The sequence below is a fragment of the Acomys russatus genome, chromosome 23 (genome assembly GCF_903995435.1).
Source record: "Acomys russatus chromosome 23, mAcoRus1.1, whole genome shotgun sequence".
Lineage (NCBI taxonomy): Eukaryota > Metazoa > Chordata > Mammalia > Rodentia > Muridae > Acomys > Acomys russatus.
Window position 1 is genome coordinate 171,014 of NC_067159.1, and position 26,214 is coordinate 197,227.

The window sequence follows — 26,214 nt, forward strand, 5'->3', positions numbered from 1 at the left end:
TCATGGAAATCATGGCATTTCCCAGATCCAGGTGACAGACAAGTTGAACACTGCTTGGGCATTGCTCACCTCTGGCTCAGCCGGAAGGCACTGCTGGCCTCCTCACTTCCTAGTTCTCTGTTAGGCTCTCTCCTCGATCTAGTAAATGTCCGTCTTTTTAGTAAGTAATGCTGTCTCATTTGGCTCCTTACCAGCTATTACTATAGGCATTAGTCATTGTGTTGTATATAATCATGGTCGCATAATAATGGTAGCTAAATCGTAGATGTAGATTTCCTTTAGAATTTATACTGCATAACTAGAGGAAAAGTGTTGGTTTGGGATAAGCTTCAAAGATGCTAGTCATTACACTGCCTTAAACTCGTCACTTGCTACTTAATATCTGTGCTCTCTACATGATTAGTATCTACTACTTATTAAGTCATTTTGATTGAGTGAGGGATAACCTTGGTGTTTTGTGATCTTTATATTTTAAAAATTGTTTTACAGTGTGTGTGTGTGTCAGTGTGCTTATGTCATGGTGCACGGGTAGAGGTCAGAGAACAACTTGTGGAAGTTGGTTCCCTCCTTCTGTTATACAGACCCTGGGGTTCAATCTCAGGTTGGCTTGGTGGCAAGTGTCTTTATACTTTGAGCAATACTATGAGCTGGCCCATTATTTTTTTAATTTTTTTCTTATTATGTTTCTTTTTTAATATATACATTTATATTATTACACATTGGTAAAGTAAACTACATGCAGCAGGAAGACCCACGAGACAATCAGAAATTATATAAATGTTACATTCATAGTGATTTGGCTATTTCTATTTGTCAAACTTGAAGTAAACATCTTTCCTATCTTGTTGGTCTAAATTTCTGAATGGAGATTAATATCTATCATATCTCATCTCTATTAACTTAAAACATCTATCTTGGTCTAAAAACATCTTTACTCCTGACCTATTAAGCTTAAATGACAGACTAAACTATCTGGTCTTCAAACCCATTAGAGACTTGAGAAGAGATAAAACTTAAATACTTGAGTGAACCCAGAGTTCAGGTTAGGAGCTTCCAAAAGGAAAAAAATGGCTGAAACAGTTTTCTGCCTGAACAGTCACCAACACTCTCTATAACATTGGAGCATCATCTTCAGCCTTCTGGCCCAATATCTCTGACAGACATATTTGCGAGGCAGAAACTGTTGAGGACTTGCTTACCCTCTCTTGGCAGAGTTCGGCCATCGACTCTGCCTGCATCTAAACTTGCCCATTTTTAGGCAGAATTCTATCTGTGGCAGAAATGAGGACATTTTGCCCAGTGGCTGATTTGCCACATTTGAAGCCATCGCCATAAGGAGGTTCTTTGATGCTCGTCTTCTTCTTTGAGGCAGGCTGGGTGTTCCCAGGAGTTAACTTGTCTTACTGTCAAAGAATCTTTAGAATAATAAAAATACTTTAATGCCATGTTCTGTAGGTCTCCGAGGTTTTTGAAGAATTTTTTTATGTTATAGTGGAGTTTATTTAATGAGCATGGGGGGAGGGGTGAGAGAGAGACAGACAGACAGAGGAAGATTAAGGAGAGGAGAAAGGAGAGGGTTTTGAGGTTTTTTGTTTGTTTGTTGTTTTGTTTGTTTTATTTTTGGGTGGTTTTTTTTGTTTTTGTTTTTTTTTAGAGGGAGGGTCTTGTGTAGACAGGCTGCTTTCAAACTGATAGTGAAGGGTAGCACAGAACTCCTAATCCTCCTATCTCCTGCTGGGGTTACAGATGCACTACCACCATTACCAACATCATACTCCTGAGCTCTCTAAGAAGCTATAATGGGGGTTGGGGGTATGGCTCAATGGCAGAGCTCCTGCCTAGTATGTGCAAGGCCTTGGTTTCGATCCGTAGTAACTTTAGTTGGGTATAGTGCTGTGTGCCTGTAATCTCAGCACTTGGGAGGTAGAGATAGGAGGATCAGAAATTCAACGTCATTCTCTGCTATGTAATGAGTTCAAGGCCAGCCTGGGACACATGTGACCCCATCCAAAAACAAACAAAACAAAACAGCTCTAGTGATAGAAAATGCATTGCTGAGTTTGAACATAAAGTGTCAGCAAGTGTGTACCACATAAAGTAAAAAAAATAACATTGTTTTATTTTTTAAAAATTTGTCATGTGTGTATGCATGCATCACTGGCACATGTGTGAAAGTCTGAGAACAACTTTTGGGAGCTAGTTCTCTCATTCTCCCATGAGTTTCAGGGGTTCAATTCTGGTCATCAGGGTGTCCCTTCAAACTCACTGTGTAACTCAGGATAACCTTGACCTGATTCAGATCCTAGGGCCTCCACCTCCAACACCCCCACTTGCTGATGTGCACCAATATATTCTACTTATTTATTTAGACAGTGTTTTACTCTGTAGTCCAGGTTGGTCTAGAACTCGCTATCTCAATATAAAGCCTTGAACTCTTGGCAGTCTTCTTGCCTCAGTGTTAGGATTACAGGTGTGAGTTGCCATGCTTACCAAATCTGTGTTTTTAAGGATGGAAAGTTAGTTATAGCCTCAAGATTCTGGTTAGTACGTAAGTGAATACTGGGGTATTCTGGAGGACTTTCTCAGTATAAGAAAAAAAAGAACTTTAAGTCTATTGCAAATAAAGTTCCTTTGTGAGCATAAATGCTGACAGGATGCTTTTGTGTTTCTTTATGTTTAGTTGGCTTTTAAATGACCTTTACTTTTGTTCAGGTTCAGACAGCCAGCTTGTAAAGAGACCCGGGTTGCTTCTTTTTCTGTATTATCAAACTAGAAGAGACTTAATAATTACTGTGTATTTCATCTTTCCACAGCTTAGTTCTAAGAAATGAAGGAGAGATACATCAAAGTGGAGTTTGATTGGGGGCTGTTTTACTCCTCATGAAATACTTAGCAATCTCTGTAGATAGTTTTGATTTAACAGCTAGGGGCGGGGAGAGGACTGCAATTGTCATTTGGTAAGTAGCAGACAGAGCTGCTGCTAAAGCTGCTGTAGACCCAAATGTCAGGAATGCTGAGGTTGTGAGTAAACCCATAATAAACAAGGACAAATCATGGACGTTGTCTCTGTGCTAGTGGGGCTTAAGGTTTTGTTCCAGGGTAGTTTTTATTGCTTTCTGACTTTGGGATCCTGGTGAAAATTTTCAGTGAGATAACTGAGACAGTATAATTTTAGCCAAAGCCCCCATGGGATAGGATTGTTTAGAGCCCAGACTAGAGTTGGGTGGCTGGTGGCTGCCATTACATCAGAGCAGATCTGTTAGGCTGCCTCTCTGTCTTCGAGGTTAGTGACACCAGAGGCATTAGATTACTCACCTACAATTACACACTGTAACCTAAAAGTATCCCGTTTTTTTTGTTGTTGTTGTTGGTTGGAAATTTAATAACCGTGTATGTAATTTAGTAAAACCATCGGGAACTCAGTCTGAAAACAAAAGGAAAATATAACAATCATAACTTTTTCCTGTAGCTCACCTTGATATTGTTTCTTTTGTTTCTTTCACACAACTCTTGAGACATTTCATATGCACAGGAGATTGCATTTTTTAAAATTGTATTTTGATTTATTTATTTATTCACTTTACATTCCCATCGGAGCCCTTCTCTCCTCAGTCCCTCCCTCCCTGTTCCTCAGAGGAGGGGAGCCCCCTAACCCACCCCAGCTCATCAAGTCCATCATTCTTGAGCTTTTAGTTTCGTTAAACTCTTCATTGAAAGGATGAGTTCATGTTATCAGTCTCCTAACACTAATTCTTCTTGTGGTCTAAAGTGAATTTACGGATACCTGTTAGAAGCTAGCGTCAGCTGCTGAAGGGTCTTTCCTCTTTCTGCATAGAAGTCATGGGAGGCAAGCCGCTCCAGCATTGGCAAGTGGCACCTCCAGTATTATATAGGTCTCCTTGCTAGCCTGGGCATGGGAACCCTTGGCTTTTAGCAGAGGTCCATTGGCATAGAACTCAGGCTGATTAACTGAGATTGGCCCTGATGACTTCATAGCTCCCTGGCACTTTTCTGGTGACTGGCACCTGCAAGGTTTAATTTCTGCTTCCTTAATAATCACCAGCAGCTTCCTGCTCTTCTCTGGCCTCTGCTTCTACTTCCCTTCCTCTTACCTCGGCTCCTCTTAAAGTGTTCATTGGCTGTTGCCAAAAGGACTTCAGGTACCGGTTTTTGTTGAGACAGCATTAAGCAGCCAAGGTGCATGCAGGGCAGCCTGGGTACATATGGAGGGCTGTCTAGGAACATGGTACTGTGTGCAGCCAAGATTGCTTAGGGGCAGGTATCCGCTCTGACCAGGGCAGGATCCCGGTAGGTGATAGGTGAATGAGATCCCAGGCAGAATTCCATTGGCTTGTATGCAGGTCTGTGGGTGCATCCGGTGGGTGATTCTGAGATCTCCTCAAGCAGGCACTTTGGCTGGGCCTCTGGTTCTACTGTTTCTTCAACTATCAAATGGTTGTAGGTGTTTTTGCACTGAGGAGCCAGACTCTGGGTGCCAGAAACCAGATGCTGATCCTATTGCCAGCAGCTTGTATCGGAACCCTGTAGCCAAGCTTTTGGGCTACTTTATTGGGTTCTACCACTCTTCACCCCCAATACCTTCCAACCTTCCAACACTAGGTAGGCAAAAAAGGAAAGAGGGAAGTGGGAAAGATTTAGCTTTGTCACAGGTGGAAGCAGTCTTGGTGGGCTTTACCCTTGGGGCACCCCATGAATACCTTGTGACAGATTGAGTGGAGCCCTGCTGGGCCTGGAATTCAGGAAGCAGACCTAGGAACCCCACCTGGACTATTGTCTTTCTAATTGACCCTCACCGGGAGAAGGAGACCACCCTTACAGGTTTGTAAAATAAAAGGTAGATTATTGAATCTACTAACTTCAAAAATCCTACATTGGTATTATAGATTGATAAAAATTTAAGACTTCAACTTGATAAGAACTTAAATTGTATATTGTCATTCATTTTTGCCTTATGTATTGTATATGTTGACAAAATATTATATATTGTATGTTAGAAACTTAAGTTCATTTTGTTCAATGTTTATTTAATGTATTATTCATGTACCTCTAATGTCTTATAAAAACTGTTCAAGAAGATCAGGGATAAAAGTTGGTATTTAGTTACATAGAAATCCTACTAGATATTAACTTAATTTGTCATAGAACAGGTTTGTTTAATTCCTTGTATATGTCTTCAAAAAAATAAATTGATAACTGTAAAAATAGATAGCGTTGGTCTTCAAACTCTTCAGAGATCCACAGAATATGACATTTAACGATGAGGGCTTTCTTGACAGAGAGACATCTGCTCCTGGCCGCTTCTCCATTTACATCATTGAAGATGGGGGCGTCAAGAGATGCAGGTGACAAAATGGTCACTGGACAGAGAAACTGCTCTTATCTCTACTGCTGATGACAGGCTGACTGTCTACAATAATCAACAGTGATGCTGGAAAGTTGACTGTCCAGTTTTAAAGAGACTAGATGGACCAGACCGTCGGATTTCCGGCTTCAAAAAGCAGTTTATTAAATGTTTTGGGCCAATAAGGCTGAAGACTGATTGCCCCAATGCAACTTGGAAGTTGCCCGCCAACACTTCCTTTATTAGATAGATTTTCCTTCTTGGTTCTCTGATGGGATTAAAGACTAGATAGCCACAGTGTTACTTGAAGCTTTAGTTTAAAAATTAAAAACACATTTATAGATTGATAATTACAATTTCTCATTTTAAAAAAGACTCTCTTTGGTAGGATAGTGAAATACTTTCTCTCAGGTTAACAAATATAAAAGGACTTGGTTATATACTTGATACCTGATGATTATGTATATATGTATATGTGTGTATATAGTTCTTAAGTTTTTTTAAAAGAGAAGGGGGATGTGTGGGAAAGATTAAGCTTTGTCACAGGTGGAAGCAGTCTTGGCGGGCTTTACCCTTGGGGCACCCCAGGAACACCTTGTGACAGACTGAGTGGAGCCATGCTGGGCCTGGAATTCAGGAAGCAGACCTGGGAACCCCAACTGGGCTATTGGTTTTCTAATTGACCCTCAACGGTAGAAGGAGACCGCCCTTCCCATGTGGCTCAGGCAGGTGGGAAGGAGAGAACAACAGGTTCAGCCCGGGCTTAAGCGCGTGTGGAACAGCGGACAGGCTAGACCAACACGCGGGCCAGAGAGACACCTAAAAGACCCGTCCTGTGAAACGGATACCGGAAGGTTCACTCTTTTGTCCCTTTAACCTTTTTTCCTTCTTGTGTAAGCTAGTTGGGTTGTATAATAAAGTTTAATTGTTAAAAAGCAGAACCAACATCGGGTGTAGATCTCATTAGACTACTTCCTGCCCATTAAGTGTGCTGAGCTCCTTGGGGCAAATTTCATCTTGGCGGACAAGATATCCAATTTCTTCTTTGCACAAGGCCTCTAGACAAACTGCAACAGCAGGGAGAGTGGGATCAGCTTTGGAGTACCTCCAGCCACTCCCTGAGCTCTGGATTTATAGCTCCAGAGCCCCCAACATTCCAAACATAAACTATCAGCAGCTGGCAAAAATCACGCCCCTCCTAGAGCAGGAGACACCATAGTTATCAGCTGTGGATAATCTGAAGCTGTCTCATAGCCCACATCTGGGATTTAAACAAAAAACACAGGCACATAGCTGGGTTTTGAAAAGGAACAAAATTCTCCTTACAGCACTCAGCATCGGGGATCAGCTTGGAGCGCAGAGGTTAAGGTCAAGGTCAACCTGAGAGTACAGACAGGACCCAGGTACAAGCTGTACTTCAGGCCTGGTGCCATCACCATGTTGGTGCAGCTGCCAAGCACTAGACAGCTCTTAGTATACCCAAGGATTGGCATGTGGAGCAAACGGGTCTCAGGCTAGAGGGAGTAGTCTTGTATAGAGCTGAAATTATAGGTGTTAGCCACCATGGTGTTCTGATATACCTGTACATAGTCAAGTGATAACCAGTCTTGCTTTGAGTGGTTTCAGGTTCCCCACTCTTGACAACTTAACCTGTTCAGAAACTTGGCTTAATCCTTATTTTGTGGTAAAGTACCTAAGATTACGATTTTCTTTCCCTAACTAATATATTTAAAAGTGTGATTTTATAGAGAATATTGTTTGTTTTGAGATAGGATCTCACTACATAGTTCTGGCTGTCCTGAACTTGCTATGCAGACTAGGTTGACCTTGAACTCAAAAAGATCTGCGTGCCTCTGCTGTCCAAGTGCTGAGATTAAAGGCCTGAACTACCACATCTTTAAAGAGTAAAATTTATTCTTTGAAAATATCTTACTTTTTTTGTTTTTGTTTTTGGTGTGTGTGTGTGTGCTTATGGGTGTCCTGCCTGCATATATGTATATGCATCACCTGTGTGCCAGGTGCTCAGGGAAGCTAAAATAAGGCATCAGATCCCCTGGAACTGGACTTACAGATAGTTATGAGCTGCCATGTGGTTTCTGGGAATTGAACCTGGGTCCTCTGGAAGAATGGCCAATGCACTTAACTACTGAGCCATCTCTCCAGCCCTCCAGTCCAGTATATAATATTTTTTATCTTAATCCACCCAGCACTCTTCCCTCTTACTTCCTCCAGGACCCCTTCAGCTAATATTTCTCTTGACTGTGTTGTCTTCTGTTTAGTGGAGTGCAATTAGTGCTGACCATATGGTCATTAGCATGGGCCACCCACAGGGACATGGCCAACCTACTAGCAGCCACATCCCCAAAGAAAAGTGACTGTTCAGCTGTTGTCAAGTGCCGTGTCTCCCCAGCTCAGAGTAGGACCTCAGGAGTTCTTCCCCATTCTATGCTGGAATTTAAAAATATGTATAAAATTTATTTATCTAAAATTTATTTTACGTGTGTGTGTGTGTGTGTGTGTTCTTCAAAACCAGAGGAGGGCATCCGATCTGCTGGAGCTGGAGCTGCAGGTGGTTGTAAACTGTTTAGCAGTGTTGGAAGTGGAACTCTGGTCCTCTTCAAGAGCAGGGAATGTTCTTAACTCTTGAGTCATCTCTCCAGCCCTATCAGTTGATGCTCTTGATTGGTTTTGTGTGTGTGTTTGTGTTTGTTTGTTTGTTTGTTTTTCAGGACAGGGTTTCTCTATGTGGCCTTGGCTGTCCTAGACTTTGTAGACCAGGCTGGCCTCAAACTCACAGCACTCTGCCTGCCTCTGCCTCTGCCTCCCAAGTGCTGGGATTAAAGGCGTGCGCCACCACACCCAGCTCAGTTGATGCTCTGAAAGGGAAAATGGAATAAGACTCTACAACAAGAAGGGTCTTTGATCTACAGTTATCTCTTGGCTTGAAATTAAGGTATTTGTTTAGGAGCTGTGATGTGTTTAAAACACTTATGGTCCTGATTTTTAGTTAGGAGTTTCTTAACTGTTTACCATGTGATACTCAAAGAGAATGGGTGGTAGGATGTTGCTAACTAATATTTGTGATCCCAGAGCTCTGTCAGTCTTCACTCTGTCAAACTAGACAGCAAATAGGCCATTTGTTTTAGATATAAGAAAACCACTTAGAGTTGCTAAGGTAGACATAACACCACAGTGACATGCTGAACGCTTGATACAAACGTGTATAAAATTAGAGTGTGTAAGTTCTACAATATAGAACTTGGCATAAATAGGCCCTGCCAAATGTCATATGTTTTGATAACTGATCCTTGAAATGTAGGAGACAAAGGGAAGTAATGCATTTAAGTCACCCTGTTCCTTCTCTTGCTGAGTGGTCTAGGTGTCCTCCCATGATGTTCTTATAACTGGGTAAACACTAAGGCTAAGCTGTGTGTAGGGAGCTGTTCCTAATGCAGATTGTGAATGGTGAGAAGTACGTCTGCCTGTTTATAGCTTTAGATTACATAACTAATGAACTCTGAAATAGTTGAGTGTACCCAGTAGTAAGTCTCTTTTATTAACTTCTATTTGACATGCAAAATAATAGGTCTCGTTACTTTATAATGTGAGTGTGTGTACCTACATGCCATAGCATATGTGTGGGAATCCGAGGACAATCTGCCAGATATGATTTTCCCCTTCTACCATATTTGTCCCAGAAATCAAACAGGTTCTTGGCCTTAGCAGCAAGTGCTTTCACCCTGTGAGCCGTCGTGCCTGCCTAAAATAATGGGTTTCAGTGAATTTTTATTTTTAAAAATTTACATTTCTCTCTCTCTCTCTCTCTCTCTCTCTCTCTCTCTCTCTCTCTCTCTCTCTCTCTCTCTGAGACAGGGTCTCACTGTGTTGCTCTGCTTGGCCTGGAACTCTCTATGTAGAACAGGCTGGTCAAATTCACAGACAGATCTGCCTGCCTCTGCCTCCTGAGTGTGGGGATTAAAGGCATGTGCCATAACGTGGATGATGAGGATGGTGAGTGTATGTATGTGCACACCTGTGTATGCATGCTAGGGGTGGATGTGTGGAGGTCAGAGGACAACCTACAGGGTGGATTCTCTCTTTCCACCGTGTGTTCTGAGGATGCAGCTTAGGTTGTCAGCTTGGCAGCAAGCACCTTTATCTACTCAGCCATCTGGATGGCCCACAGTTTTTATATGTATCATTGTGCTCATTCTTACTCCCCTCTACTATTTTGCCTGTCCCATGTCCTCTCTCCCACTATCACCCCAAATAATAATCTCCCCTTTGCTTTTTTGCCCCCCACATATTGTGGGCATGTAGTTAATTGTCGATTCTGCTTATGGGAGAAAATAAGATGTTTTGTTTTTTCATCCATTATCTCTCTTGTTCCCCCCTCCCTTTAGACCCCACTGCTGCCCTGACCAGGGACATCCCCATATTCTCTAGTGGTAACATGAACCATGGACATCAACACCGACCCCTGCCCCTGCTTAGCCACGGACCCAGGCATGGCTCTCAGCGGCAGGTCAAGCTGGGACCTCACCGTGGCCCCAGCAGTGGGCTGGCCACTCATAACAGGCTACTCCTCTTCATTTTGGAGTCTCCAGGTCCATCTTTCTTTATAATGCTCAAGCTGCTTCACTTGTCTTTTTCATCCATCTGACCACCACATACGTTGTGCAAGCTGGCCATGCAGCTGGTGGGCCCCTAAGTGACACCCTCCATTCGTGATGCGTGGGTTAGAGGCAAGCAGGTGTCTATGATCTGCCTGTGCTGTGCGCTGGAGTACAGACTAGGTAGCATTGGCAGTCTACAGGTCTTTGTCTGTCTTCCTCCCCCTGCACTGTGCTGCCTGGATTTGATTTGATTTTTATGAGTCCCAGGTATAAGATAACTTTGGCCATCAAGCTAGGATGATTAGAGACATGCCATCTGCTCTGCCCTTGACTGATGTCTTTGCCCACTGCCATTGGGGTGGGTTGTTTTTTGTTTTGTTTTGTTTTGTTTTTGTTTTTGTTTTAGTTATTTAAAAAATGTCATTGAAATTTTGGTGGGGAAATGCATTGAATCTATAGAACATTTTTAGTAATGTGACTATTCACAGTATTCTGCCAATCTGTGAGCATAGGCTGTCTTTCCATCTTCTAGTGTCCTCTATTCCTCCAGAGATTTTAGATTTTCATTTATAGAACTTTCACTTCATAGTTTAAATTTATTCCCAGGTATTTTTGAGTACTTATTTGTTTACCGTTTTTTAAATTCTTATTTTTGAGACACATTCTCACTCTGTAACCTTGGCTGACTTGGATCTTATTGTGTAGAGCAAGCTGGTCTTAAACTCAAAGAGATCTTCCTGCCTTTGCCTCCTGAGCGCTGGAATTAAAGGTGTGTGACACCACATTTGGCCTGACAGACTATTTGTGTATATATGAGTATTTCACCAGTATGTATATATGTGCATGCAGTGCCTAGAGAGGCCAGAGGAAACATTGGGTTCCCTGGGAGTGGAATTGCAGACTGTGTTGACTGGGTGCTGGGAACCAAACCTTGGACCTCTGCAAGAATAGCAAGGATTTTAACAGCTGAGCCATTTCTTCACCCTCCTACCATTTATTTTTTGAGAATGTTGTGGGTAGCATTTTTTTTAAAGCAATCTCATTCTTGGCAAGTTCATTACTGAAATATAGAAACACTGTTTTTGTAAGTTTTATATTTGCTATTTGCTGAAAGTATCAGGTCTAAGACTTTTCTGGTAGAATCGTAGGATCTTTTTGTCCTGCTGGATCATGGACTCTTGCAAGTAGGAGTGACTGCTAGAGCTATGAGGCATGTGGAAGGAGTGAAAGGTCCAAACAGAAAAAGAAAACTCAAGTCATTCCGATTATAATTCTCATTTTAATTTTGTTAATTCAGGTCTTCTCTTTCAGTTAACTTGACTATTTTTTGTTGTTTTTGTTCAATTTTTATTTAAATAATTTATTCAGATTACATCTCAATTGTTATCCTCTGGGCTACAGTCTAAGACTCTGTTCAAATCATTTATTTTCTTCTGTAGTCATGTTAAAATTTGCTTTGTGTCTTAGAATGTGATATTTTCTAGAAAGGTTTCATGTACTATTAAGAAGAATGTGTATTTTGTATCTACTGGATGGAATATTCTGTAGGATCTTAATTAATTTCATCTATGGTACTACTAAATATCTCTTTGTAGGTTTATGAACAGTATACTTTCAGATCCAGGAGGAAATACCTTTAGTTTAGTGGAAATTACTACATTCCTGTTTCCTCCTTCTCACAGATTTTTTAAACAGGGGTTAAGATATAGCTCAGTGATTTAATGTTTTCCTAGCCTGTATAAGACTCTAATCCACAGTACTTGGAACAGAGGAGAAAAAAAGGACAAAAAAGCATGACCATGCTGGTGCATATACAGTGGAGAAATTGGGGTGCGGTGGTGCAATCGAAAGGTTGAATAGAAGATTTGCTGTATTAACATGTGAGTAAACACAGAGAAGATTTCCAAAGTGCCAGGCAATTATCCATGCTTTGCTGTCCATTCCTCACCCCAACATATACCTTTATCCTTACAGTTCACAACTCCATATTTGAGAATATCAGAATGGTCCTAAGGCCAGTGTCCAGGTATGAGGAAGAGTGTGTAGACAGAAGAAGACTATATTTGCCTCCTATTTGACCCACAGTCTCCTCAAGTCATGGAAAGTGTGTAAATGTAATTAAAATTACCTCTGAAAATATCAGAAAAATGTATTTAGCCATTTTTTAGAAGTGATAGACAAACACTCAAAGTGCAGTGTAGTTGCAGTTGGTGTAAGGCACAGCTATGTTGTGATTATAATTAGGAAAACAACAAAGTAATTACATTATTTTTTTTTCAGAGAGAAAATATATAGTTAGTCAAGGGGTGGGGTGGGGATTGGAGGTTAGCAATAAAAGCATAGAAAAGGAAGTCAAAGGCCGACATAAACTGATCTTCTTGGCATTGCCTAGAAAAGAGGGAACCTGGGTGCCTAGACACCCGATTCTGAGATGTTGTATATACTTATCCTGGATTACCCTAGTAGTATAGCAGCAGCAACAGCTGCTGCTGCTGCTGCTTCTTCTTCTTCTTCTTCTTCTTCTTCTTCTTCTTCTTCTTCTTCTTCTTCTTCTTCTTCTTCTTCTGTCATCGTCATCATTATTATTTTAATTTCCTGAGACATTTTGTAGTCCAAAATGTTCAATCCTTTTGCCTCTGCCTTTTCAGTGGTTGGATTACAGATGTCTGCTACCATACCTACTTTAAAAAGAAAATGTGTGTGTGTGTGGTATATGTACTTTTTAGCATGGATTTGTGCATATGTGAATATGTGTGTATAAGCTCAAAGTTGACATTTTGGTGTCTTTGTGCTATTGCTCTCCACTCTTGTTTTTATTTATTTATTTATTTATATGGGTTTTTCACTGAACCTGAAACATTGATTTGGCTAGGCTGGCCAGCCAGTGAGCTTCAGGAATATATACCTGTCTCTCTTCCCCCAGGGTGGGTGCTACAGGTGGTGCCACACTTGGCTTTTTATGTGAGTTTCAGAGAGATGATCTCAAGTCCTGGTGCTTGCCCAGCAATCATTTTACCAATGGAGCCATCTTACTAGCCCTCTACCATACCTGCTTATCTGCTTATTTTTATATTCCTATGGTCTGCTTATTAGAAAAAAATTAATATTTTTATGGTACAAGAAAGTCAATAGAAAAGCTTGGTTAGTGCTTGCAAATGAAAGGATTATTACTTACAAGTGACAGGAAAAATTATATAGTACTTTTGCTGTTTGGTTTACTTATGGCACATTTTGTTCATGTGAAGGTGCCTGGTTTTTAGAACAAACCATGTCTAGGATCATGAAGAGAAGGTAGCATATTCTGTATCACTCAGCTCTTGATATTTACTCAGCTTCCCCTCACCCATGTTGTGAAGTCTGAGCAGTATTTATTTTTTATATAAAAAAATTTCAAGTAATATATTTTGATCATGTTTTCCCTTCCTTCAACTCCTACCACCTTTCTACCCACCCAAATTTGTGTCCTGTCCCACCCTGTTTCTGTTTGCCCAAAACTAAAATCAAAACCAAGAAGCAAAAGACCAAAAAGGAAAAAAAAAAAATACGCTGAAGCTAAACAAAAAGAACCCAAAAGTCCACAAAAAAGCAAAAACAAAAGACAGACACAAAGAAACAAAAACCATAGAAAAAACAAACCACCATGGAGTTTGTTTTATGTTGGCCACCCACCCCTGGGCATGAGACCTATCCTGGAGTGGATTAATAGATCCAATGAAAATCCACAGGAGAAAACTGGTTTTCCCCTTACCAGCAGGTGTCAATTGCAGAGAGTTCCTTGGTTAGGGTAGGACTTTGTGTTTACTTTCCCCTCTCAGTGTTAGGAGCGCATCTGGCTTGAATCCGTGTTGTGCAGGCCGCCACAGTCTCTGAGTTCATATGTGCATCAGTTCTGCTGTGTCTGGAAGACACTGATCCCTTAGGGTCATCTGTCATCCCTGGCTCTTAAAGTCTAATCACCTCTTCTTCCACATAGATCCCTGAGCCTTGAGGTGGAGGTTGGAAGTTGGGATAGAGTTTGATGAAGACATCTCACTTAGGACTGAGTGCTACAGGGTCTCTTGTTCTCTGCGCATTGTTCAGCAGTGGCTCTCTAGGTTAGTTCCCATCTATTGCAAGAAGGAGCTCTTCTGATGAGGGTCGAGCAAGGCACTGAAGTATGTGCTTTTCTCAGGGTTTGCCCGCTCGGAGTCTCAGGTTCTGCTTCCTTCAGGAATGGCTAGAGCACGTAGAGCGAGGTCCATGTGCGACACTCCCAAGTTCTAAAACCAGTGGTGATATTACAGTGTTACAGCACTCCAGTTAACCTGTTGTGCTAACAGCAAAGGGTGTGGGCAAATAGCCGTGCCTGGTCGGTTCATGGACGGAATGCAGGTCTACTGGATGCTCTGTGGCAATCAGCAGCTTGAGGTGGTCAAGTGGGCTTCAGCAGAGACCCCAGGATCCAAAGGCAAATCCTTCAGGGAGGAGGGGAGTCCTTCATTCCCCAGAATAAATGACAAGTCTCAGATGGTGGAGTGATCAGGGATTATAAACCTTGGGCAGTGGGAGGGTTTCGGGGGTGAATGTGTTTGATTTGTGGGGTTAGGGGTGCCAGGGATAGATACTTCATTTACATGCAGCAGCACAGTCCTATCATTAGAAGGGAACGAAGCACTCAATGACCCTGTGGGCAGCGGAAGATGGGGAAGAGCTCCAGGCACAGTTAGAGGTATGGAAAATGGTCATTGGTTGAAAGCTAAGGTACCAAGACATCTCATTAACATGGGGGAGGATAGTTCCAGGAATCCCCAGTTGCACACTGAATGAGTTTGTTATCTGGAAAGGGTTGGGCCTGTAATCTCCCTGAGGGCTGCATGACACTCCTTAGAGGATCCTGGGTTTTCCCCATATCAGGTGGAGAGGAAGGAACCCAGCTGAGAAAGGGAGTCCATCATTTAGCACCAAGCTCAGGTGCTTTCTGGGAATGCCTGACTTGACCTTAACAGCAAGGTCCAACCATGACCTAGTCAGTCTCAGATTCTTGGCCACTTTAGTGATGCCAGGTATGGGTTACATCTTATGGAATAGCCCTGAAATCCAAGTTTTAAAAAGCAGTTGGTTACTCCTACACAACATTTGCGCCACTATTGCAGTCTATCTATCATGCAGACAGGTTGCTGTTGCAGACCTCGACATTTATATTTATAGCTGAGTGATACTGATGATTAGCTTTATTCTCTGGTATTATACAGAGAACCTTCCAGCACCATGAATACTTGTTAGTAGGGGTGAAGCTTCTAGTTAGGCACCAACTCTATGTCTCTGTATTTGATGACATAAATAAGTATAGTCTTCAGCAATGGGACCTTAGCATCACATTGCCTCCCCATAGCAACTGATAGACTTGGCAATAGCGTGTGATAAAGCCTAAGTCTTTGTCTTGGTTATTGTTCCATTGATGTGAGGAAACACCACAATCAAGGGAATTTATAAAAGGAAGCATTTAATTGGGCACTTGCTTACAGTAGCAGAGGGTGAGTCTATGATTATCATGGCATGGTAGAGAAGAGTGGCAGCAGGCAGGCATGGTGTGGAAGTAGTAGCTGAGAGCTTACATCTGATCCACAAGTTGTAGGCAGACAGACAGACAGTGGGGGGGGGGGGGGAAGAGAGAGAAACTAAGAGACTGAGACTGGGCCTGTAATGTTCTTTTGAAGCCTTATAGTTGACCCTCAGTGGCACACCTTTTCCAATAAGGCCACCCCTCCTATTCCTTCCTAAAACAGTCTACCAACTAGGGACTAAGTGTTCAAATATATGAGCCTACATGGGTCTCTCTCATTCAGCCACCGCAATCTTTTTTTACATTCCACTGCTTTGATTCTTTCCTCCATCCTCTCTATAATGTGTGGATGAATCTGGCATGTATTCTCAAAGCCACCCTTGTTCCAAAGCATTATAGAGACTTCACCAGTGTCTGTGATTGATGGACTAGAGGAAAATACCCGCCCTTACAAATATCATCAGCTGAGGTGTCTCACAGAGAGGTATTTTTTCCTCTCCCTTTCTGGACTGCCTATTCAGGATGGCCCTGATCCCTCATCAGTCCCAGAATATAGTTACCTAGTTCTATAAAGAAGAGTAGAGGCCTGGAGAGATGGCTCAGTGGTTAAGAACACTGTGTGCTCTTCCAGAGGTCCTGAGTTCAATTCCTGGCAACCATATTAGTGGCTCACAACAATATGTAATGTGATCTAATGCCCTCTTCTGGCATACAGGTGTACATGCAAATAGAGCACTCATACAACAAATAAATAAAGTCTAAGTAAGAAAGAAAGAGAAAGAAAGAAAGAAAGAAAGAAAGAAAAAGTAGAAGAGTACAATGCGGTTAGAGAGATGACTCAATGGTTAAGAGCACTGGCTGTTCTTCCAGAGGACCTTGGTTAAATTCCTAGCAGCTTACAACTGTCTGTCCAGTTCCAGGGGATCTGACACCCTCATACATATAGACATACATGCAAGCAAAACACCAATGCACATAAAATAAAAATAAACAGAGCATTAAAAGAAAAGGGGGGAAAAAAGAGCACAATAAACAAGGAAACTAGTAAAGTCCAGGTAAAGAAACAGTAGATCAGGACTTTGTTCCCTTAGACCTAGTTGTGTGTTCTGTGATAGGTGACAGAGACAGACATACCTAAGACTTTAGCAGATGCAAGAACTTTGTATTCTTTTGAACCTCAGCTACAAACTGAAAATGAAATATAAGAGATAATAGAATAGCAGTTGGCCAGAGAATACGAGCAGCAAGACACACAAGGGCTGCTTAGCTGCTGAATATGCAGGCCTCCACTCTAATTGTCACCAGGGATGCCAGGTGAGCATGTACCCAAGCCTTCCACTGTGGAGCAGCTAGACCTGGAAAAGCCAGTCTTGCAACACCATTCCTACACCGGTTACATTATACCCAGCCTGGAACAATCAGGCCTTGAAACCCATCTCATACTTGGAGAGTGAGTCTCTGCAGGCATTGCATTGAATTCTTTTTAGGGTTGATTCTAAAATCAGCCTCATTTATATTCATTTTTTAAGTGGGAGAAAGGAATGGAATCACTGTGCCAAGGAGGGTGCAGCTAAAAAGAGCAAGAGAGCATCAGGGTTTATATGGCTTCAGTTTGTTTTACTTTTACAGTAGTTCACAGTACACCTGTTACAAAGGTGTCTCAGTGTGAGTAATGGAGGAACAAAGTGGAGACCTGATCTACAGAGTGAAGTCCATCATAGCCTGAAGTTTTCCATAATATAGTCCCTGTTAGATCCATCCTGAGTATCCACCTTCATTCTATTCCTGTCTAACCTCCAAACCTGTTCTTTTCTTTCTTCCTTCCTCCCTGGCTCCCCGTCCCCCAGGCTCTCACTCTGTAGCTCCGGCTGGAACTCACCATATAGACATCGAGACCAGGCTGGCTTCAGACTCCCAGAGCTTCACCTGCTGCCGCCTCCCCAGTGCTGGGATGAAAGGCCCACACCACCATGCCTGACTCCCAGCTGCTAATTTTTGACACTTGAGTCCCACATACACAATTTCCTTCTTCACTTAGAAGGAACTCTATCTTAGAACTCTGTTTTAGAAATACCTGTCCTGGATCCTCTAGGCAAAGTCTAGAATTTATATTTTTTGTCCGATGTTTATTTGTTAAGGATTTATTTTACAAAATGTCATGGTTCCTTGATTTGACTGGCTCCTCATCAAATTAATCTTGATATGAGGAATTGCTCTATCACTTTTAAGTAAATGTCTGGATATTTGAATTACTATTCCATTTTTGCTTGCGATAGTCACAACTATATCTACAGCAGATCAACCATGTTTAGTGTTCAGAAAGTAGATGGAATAAGGAAAGAATTAAAAATGTCTTTCTCAGGTATATTTGAGTAGACAAAACAGAATTGTAAAAACTATAAGCAGTCTCTAAGGTGTATTCTTTCTTAGCACCAAACTTTGATATTATTTAAAGAAACATTAATTACTGAAGTATACAGAAACTAATTAATGGTGCTATTTTGGTTATTTAAATTTTTGTTTTGTTTTTCGAGACAGAGTTTCTCTCTGTAGCCTTGGTTGTCCTGAACTTGCTTTGTAGACCAGGCTGGCCTCAAACTCAGTAATCTGCCTGCCTCTTCTTCCCAAGTGCTGGGATTAAAGGCATGCTCCACCATGCCCAGCAAAAAAAAAAATTTAAGAAGCATTGTACTTATTACTGTTGTGCTTGGGGCATGTGTGTGGAGGTCAGAGCTCCTTTGTGGAGTTTGTTCCCCTTCACTTTCCTGTGGGTTTTGGATGGAATTGAGGGCTGCCTGGCTGGTGTGCTGTGCTGCTGTGAGTGAGAATGCCCTATGTTTGAGGGCTTGGTCTCCGGTTGGAGGCTGTTTGGGCCGATTAAGAGATGTTGCTTTTCTGGAGAAAAGCTGGCAAACTTTGAAGTTTTAAAAGACTTGACGATTTTGAGCTTCTGCCTCCTGTTTGTGGGTGAATGGAAGCTCTCAGCTTTACTTGCTGCCATGCCTTTGCTCCACCATCCTAGACCCCAACCCTCTGAAACCACCAGCCTAATTCAACATGCTCTTTCATAAGTTACTTTGGCCGTGGTATTTTGTTACAGCAACAGAAAACTAAGACATGTGGCATTGCCTTTACCTGCAGAGCCACCTCACTGTCCTTAGTTATTTGGACTCTTATTCTTTAAAGAGCTGAGAACATTAACTAAGAAATAGACTAGAAAATCTGGGAATTGCGGCTTATATGTCTTTAATCCTAGCGGTTGAAAGACTGACGAGTGAGGAGCTTGTGAGTTGAAGGCCTGGTCTTTATGGGAGTTCCAGGCCAGGCAGGGCATGCATAGTGAGACCCTGTATCAAAAACAAACCGAAAGATTGGAAATGTTTAAAGCCTCAGCCAGGGGCTGGAGAGGTGGCTCAGAGGTTAAGAGCACTGACTGTTCTTCCAGAGGTCCTGAGTTCAATTCCCAGCAACCACATGGTGGCTCATAACATTCTATAATGTGATCTGGTGCCCTCTTCTGGCCTGAGCACTGTATACATAATAAATAAATCTTTAAAAAAAAAAAAAAAAAAAAAAAAAAAAAAAAAGCCTCAGCCAGGCAATGGCAGCACCCACCTTCAATCCCACCACATGGGAGGCAGAGGCAGGTGGATCTCTGAGTTCGAGGCCAGCATGGTCTACAGAGTGAGTTCCAGGACAGCAGGGATACACAGAGAAACCCTGTGGGGTGAAGGGTGGAAATGCTTAAACCTTCATTTAACTTCCTAGGCTATAAATTGATTTATGCTGTGATTTTCTTTATTTCTTAGATATACATAGTATAAAATAGTAGTTTTTTATCCATCAATATTAGTATTTTTCTACTACTTTGTTATAATCATTGGAGCTGTTAAGCTTTAAAGAGAAAATTAGATGATTAATTTATTCTAGTTCAAGAAATAACCAGCTGTCTTAGTTGTCTAAATCATGCTTGGCCATGATGAAACATTTGGGAGGAAGGGTGTGTTGTGCTTATGCTTCCACATCACAGTTCAGCGTAAAGGAAGGCAGGACAGAAATTCAAGCAGGCCAGGGACCTGGAGGCAAGAGCTGTGCAGAGGCCGTGGAGGGTGCTGCTGACTGGCTTGCTCTCCATGGCTCAGGACCAGCAGCCCATGGATGGCCCCACCCACAATGGGCTGGTTCTCCCCCCACCCCCATCAATCACTAATTAAGAAAATACCCCATAGGTTTGCCCACAGCCCAGTCCCATAGAGGCATTTTCTCAACTGAGACCCCTCTTTGATGACTCTAGTTAGTGTCAAGTTGGCATAAAGCTAACTAGAACATTAACCATCCTGTTTGTGCCATCATTCCTTTCAAACAACAAACCAAAAACATTAAAAAAAAAAAAAAGAAAGAAAAGAAAAAAAACCCAAACTGTCCCAAATTAAAAACAAACAGAAACAACCAAAGAAACAAATCTTTAGTATTCTCCCTTATTCTTTTAATGAGAACCACTTAGGTATCTGTGAATCTATTCTGTAAATATCTTGTGAAATCATTTCCAGAGTATATTAGAAAATAAAACAGCCTAGAAGTTAGCAAGTACATACTTTTTACCTCTTTATTTCTTTTGTTCATTCATTCATTTTTCAAGATAGGGTTTCTCTGTGTAGCCCTGGCTGTCAATGGAACTCACTTCAGAGACCAGGCTTGCCTGCTTCTGCCTGTCTAATGATGGGATTAAAGACATGCGCCACCATTACCTGGCAAGTACGTACATTTCAAAGCCAGATTTAATTTTTTTTACAAATGGAGCTGGAGAGGTGGCTCAATGGTTAATAGCACATGTTATCTTGCAGGCACCTGGGTTCGGTTTCTGGCACCCACATGGCTCCCAACCATCAGTGACTCCAGTTCCAGGGGTCCACTGTCTTCTTCTCACTTCCACGGACATTACACACACGCTTGTATAGACACACATTTGAACAAAACACAGACATAAATAACTACATCTAAAATGCTTAAAGCTTTTATTATATGTTTGTTTGTTTATTGTGTGTAGAGGTATGTGCGTGAAAAGGCACAAGTATGGAAGTGAGAGGACAATTTTCAGGAAGTCTGCTCTCTTCTGCTGTGCTTGGCTTGGGGATCACACTCAGATCATCAGACTTGACAGCAAAGTTCTCCCCTCTCAGTCACCCTGCCAGCCTGACCATTAGCTTCTGTATTTCATGAGCCCCTAAAGCCACATGCTTAGATTCCTAATGAAATAAAAAACTTTTACTTACTTATTGTTTTCTTTTATAGGAATATATATGTCCCAGATGTGACTCAGGCTTTATTGAGGAAGTGACAGATGATTCCAGGTATTGTATGAGCTTATGACTAAACCAAACTTTCTAGTATTAAAACTATTTTCTCTTAGTGTTGACTGAGTGAACTGGAAGGAATTTGCTTTGTAGCTTACCCTCTACTGGGAGTAGAGGCTGTGTATGTGTGCAGATGGAAAGGAAAGAAGAAGTGGAAAGAAATGTGATGATATGATTTTATCCACTGTCCCTTATTGTGTCACACCTAGTAAACCTCTGTAGCCATATCAGAATAAATTTACTAAATTTTCATTTGCTTCTTGGGAGTCCTCTTGGATTATTAATTAATTTTTAGTGGCTACTTTGTTGCCTGAAGCTAAATTGCTGTTACACGTATTTGGTGGCTATAGAGTGACTTGGGATAATGATTCTAATGAGGCAAACAGTATATTCTAGCCAGGGAAACTGAGTTGTTTCTCTGCCTAGAGGAGCTATAGGTCCCTTGTTCAGATGGAAGATTAATGTTGCCAAATGCCTTCCTGCTGTTGCAATATTAATAGTTGGATTTGTTTTCTTGGCTTTGTTAAAGGTACAATATTGATAAAAAGAGGAAATGTTTTCTCTAAGTGATAATATATTTCTTGGTTTTTTGTGAATAAAACTGTAAGAACTTAATTCTAGCATTTGACTTGATAAAATACTAACTGCTTGAGGCAAATTTGTAACCTGAAGTCTCTTAATCTTGGAGTGACTTTGGAGGTTTATGCCAGTTCGTAATTCCTTTATATTGCTGTTGGCAGAATCTAAAGTTGAAGGTTTCTTCCACAACCAGGAAAAACTGCACATTGTAAAGTATGTACTGTTAGTTTACTGTACTAATGGTTGATGGTTGTATATGTAAATGAGCGGAGCTTCTGGAGCAGTGTGTGGTATGGGGTGTAGTGTGGTACAGACACTTGAATGGGAGGGTAACAATTTTGATTTTAAATAACAATGCATAATGCTGGCACGACGGCAAAATTGCTAGTGTGGATGGCATGCTAACTTGGATTTTTTTTTCTTATTTGTGTTATTATAATTGCATCAGATATGTATTTAAGTACTTATGCTTTGCATGTGTTGCATAAAGAGTATAAAGGTTGTAGGGGAGTGACTAATGGATGTTCCTCTAATTTTAAAATAATAATTCTGGTTTCTTTAGATGTAGAGAACTTTTGTGTGAAGTATAGTTATACCTGAGTATAATGACTAGCTGCCAGCTGAATCCTTTGCTATCAGGCAACTCTGAATTCTTGTATTTGTGTCTGTATTGGTCAAAGATTGTCCTGTATAGATGCTATTGGGGCCAACTATTTGAATGTAAATACTGTGGATTTTGAATGAAGTCAGTGGGTTTTTTGTTGTTGTTACTTTGCTCTTTTTTTTTTTTTTTTTTTTTTTTTTTGAGACAAGCTTTCTCTGTGTCGCCTGGCTGTGCTGGAACTTTGTAGATCAGGCTGGCCTCAAACTCAGAGATCTGCCTGCCTCTGCTTCCTGAGTGCTGGGATTAAAGGTGTGAGCTTCCATCACCTGGTGGTCAGTGCTTTTAAAGAGGGAAGAAATGCTTCTCTTAGACTCAGTCTTACAGATGATGAATTATTATTCCCTTTTATAAAATCTATAAGTATTTGCTGACTTTAGTACTTAGAAATTACAGTGAATAATAGTGGATGGTAAAAGTTTATTGAAGCTGAGCATGATTCTGCAAGCCAAAAATACTAGTTACTTAGAAGGCTGAGGCAGGATGACTATAAGGCTTGCCTGGGTTATAAAGTTCCCAGGTCAGCCTGGCCAACTTAGACCTTATCTCTAAAGAAAAAGTGAAAGAAAATGTTGCTCAGTGGTAGGTGTGTTTACCTATCCTGTGAGAGGCCCTAAGTTCAACCCTCAGTACCAGAAAAACAAATCAATATGAGGAAGTCTTTGCATGTAAATATAACATATTGGGCCCCATCTGCTTCCACACATACTAGAGCACATCTTGTAAACTTTCTTAAGTTTTGTAAAATTTATTAGGATATTGTTGCTTTTATTATCCCTTCTCTGTAGTTAGTTTGTTTACTCTTTTTAAAAATTATTTATTTTTAATTTTATGTACATTGTTTAGCCTGCATGTATATCTGTGTGAAGATGTCGGATCTTGGAGTTATAGACAGTTGTGAGCTGCCATGTGGATGCTGGGAATTGAACCTGGGTTCTCTAGAAGAAGAGTCAGTTCTATTAACCACTGAGCCATCTCTCCAGCTCCAGTTTGTTTACTCTTAAGGGGGTGTAGAATTTTAAAGAAAGGGAATGCTGGAAGAGTTTCAGGGCAGCAGAACCTTAAAAGATAGAGTAAATTATTTGAATTATTAACATTTGAGTTTCTGAAATCATGCAGTAAAGGTAGGAAAGAAGCCATATATGGTGATGCACACTTGTAATCCCAGCACTTGGGAGGCAGAGGCAGGAGGATCCTGACTTTGAAATTAGTTTGGGCTAGTGAGTTCAGGGCCAGTTTGAACTATGTAGTCAAACTGTGTCTCAAAAACAGGACACACACACACACCATCACCACTACCAACTACCAACCACACAACCCAGGAAAGATGATGCTTGGAAGCCTGTTAGATTTTAGCAATAAAGTAGCTGTTATAGCCATGTATTATATAATCTGGTAGTACAATTATTTATTTAGGATAGCTGTTACAAGTACTTCGTTGTACAATTAAAATGATTTTTAAAAGTATTTTTAATTTCTGATACAAACACAATATCAAGTGGTTTCTCATTGGAGTAAGGCTTGAGAGTGAGTACAGAAAGGATATTTGCTTTTGGTTTTAGACTGACTAGGTCTGTCTGTTTCCTCAGTGAATCAGCTCAGTGCCTGCACTAGTGCTGTAACCCTGAAAATGACAGTAGCGTGTAGTGGTTCAAAAGTCCTCTCTGGTCATCATGGATGCTTGCTTGTGCTTGTTACTTGAAGAGGCGTCCAGCAGCTCTTATGATTCAGGCCAGCCTCCTTTCTCAAAAAGGCTAGCCAGTTTTTTCTCTGCAAATTTCGTATGAGTGGTGGGGTTTCATTTCTTCCTATTCTCTAGGTCCTTGAAAAGAGGTATTTTATCATTTAGACCCACACTATTGGTTTAGCAACATATATTTTGGAGTTATAGATATAGGATATGCCATCACAAGGTTTTCAAAGGTAAGGTGCATTTATTATATAACACCTGACAAATAATAAATGTATATATGTGAGATATTAATAATAAAATACAGTTTTGGCCTTTCAGTTTATGTTTATGAGAGGAGGAAAGGCTTGAAATGGTTGAAACAAATCCTAGCTATGTATAATACAAGGTAGAGCTCAAAAGCAGACTCAGGAGTGCAGAGGGATCTGGAAGAGATGTAGTTGGTTGGTGAGTTCAGAAGCAGTTAGTGGAGCAGGGAGCCCTAAGCATGGGCAGGATACTCTAAGAGTAGGGAGACCTGTTCAAAGAAGAACTATGCAGTGAACTCTTTTCTAATCTGCTGATGTACACCAGGCCCTTTAGAGTACACAGTTAGTCATTCCAGAAGATGCTGCCCTCAGTTGTCTCAATCATCTGCTGGTTGGATGGTTTCACCTGAGATATTTTGTTTTCTTAGACTCATTGAGAATACATATTTACTTTTCTTCCTTTGCTAGGCTAACTTTGACTTGTGTTACTGGCTGTGAGTCCTTCTTTCTGTGCAATGGCCCCTCTCCCCAAATTTCCATTTGCTGTAGCTTTAATTCATTTGAAAACCACTTGGTTTTGTTGTTTGGTGTGCCAGTTTTCTTTTGACTGTCTGTTACTGTTGTACTTGTTGTTAAGATACTCTCGCAGACACAGTGTCTTTGGCAGGTGTCCTGTTAGGATGAGTTGCTTTTCCTTATTGAGCTTTGTTCTCATTTTGCCATTTTATATTTAGCTTCTGGGAAGGGAGCTCATTCCTGGGAATAGAATCACCACCGTTGTTTTTCTCTTTAGTTTTTTAGGTGGTGGCGGCAGCCGGATAGACAATAGCACAACACGTTTTGCCGAGGTAAGTCTCCCTTCGACTGTAGAGATTGTTTAGGAAGTGGGTGGGATTAGAGTGATGACAGATAATCACCTCCCAGTGAGTGTGTGAGAACAGTGTGGTCAAAGGGAGGCCTGGAAAGATCCTCGTCCACAGTAGCTAGGGGCTAGCACGGTTCTTCTGAGGAGAAGGTTGTAGTCTGTAAGTTGTCCTGCCCTGTACCTGGTTGTTTTCCTTTTCTGCTGCTACTTTGTGTATATGAACAAAAAGTCTGTGCTGTCTGCAAAACAGTGACGCTGTAGCCTCTGCTGCAATAGCAGCCCGTATGAATTGTTACCCAAATTGCAATAAAGCAATCTTCAACATGGTATGGTATAGAACTAGGTTTTAGAATTTATCTTATGTTTGTTTCTTTGTTTGTTTTGTTTTTCAAGACAAGGTTTCTCTGTATAGCCTTGGCTGTCCTAGACTCACTTTGTAGACCAAACTGGCCTTGAACTCACAGATCTGCCTGCTTCTACCTTCTGAGTGCTGGGATTAAAGATGTGCCACCACTCCCGGCCCTAGAATTTATCTTTTGTTAACATAGTAGTTTGCTATGAAGTAAATATATTTTTGGCCTTTCAGATGCTAAGATGGGACCTTTAATTAATTAATTAACTTCTATTTCTTTGTATAATGTGGAATCCATATGTTAAATATGCTCTCTTTCTCCCTCTGTCTCTCTGTCCCTCCCTTGCTCCCTTCTTCCCTCTATGGTCCAGGCAGGCCTCTTACTATGTAGCATTAGCTGTTGAACCCATAATCCTCCTGCCTCTGCATCCCAGGTACTCCAGGTACTAAGATTTATAGACGTATGGCACCATGCCCAGTTAGAAAAACAAAACTCTGAATTATTATTTGAAAGTAGAGCACTAGGGCATTAGTCTATGTCCTTTAATAACATTGTTTTAAACTCAGAGTTCTTTGGGTTTTCTTTGAGCTTTTTCTTTTCTTTGGGCTTGTGTGACTGTTGAACCTCATGTTTCTGGAGGAAGAGTTTTGTAAGGTTTCACTCTATGGCCTAGGTGTGTCTTGAACTCATGAGATCAACTGATCCTCCTTCCTTAGCCTCTGGAGAAGCTAAGACTAGACATGTGCCATCATGCTGAGCTCTTAAACTGTTTGCAGTACAGTTCAGTGCCATCCATACTCTGCTCTCAGTCATTTAGAGACTGTTGGCCAGATGGGAAAACCCAGCTCACCGAACAGCAAACACTTTCACTTTCTTCTTTTACTTGTGGACTTTTCTGTTGCCACACAATTTGCTGGGCGCTAAAGCTGGTATATAACCAAAAC

General features: G+C 41.2%; 1 protein-coding gene across 1 annotated transcript in view; it reads left to right on the plus strand.

Annotated features, from left to right (window-relative positions):
• Rnf115 (ring finger protein 115) overlaps positions 1-26,214 on the plus strand; it is a 56,967-nt gene that overhangs the window by 3,126 nt on the left and 27,627 nt on the right. The window contains exons 2-3 of the mRNA XM_051166076.1: positions 20,813-20,871; positions 24,846-24,900. Coding sequence (XP_051022033.1) covers positions 20,813-20,871; positions 24,846-24,900 — 114 coding nt within the window. The remainder of the gene's footprint in view (positions 1-20,812; positions 20,872-24,845; positions 24,901-26,214) is intronic.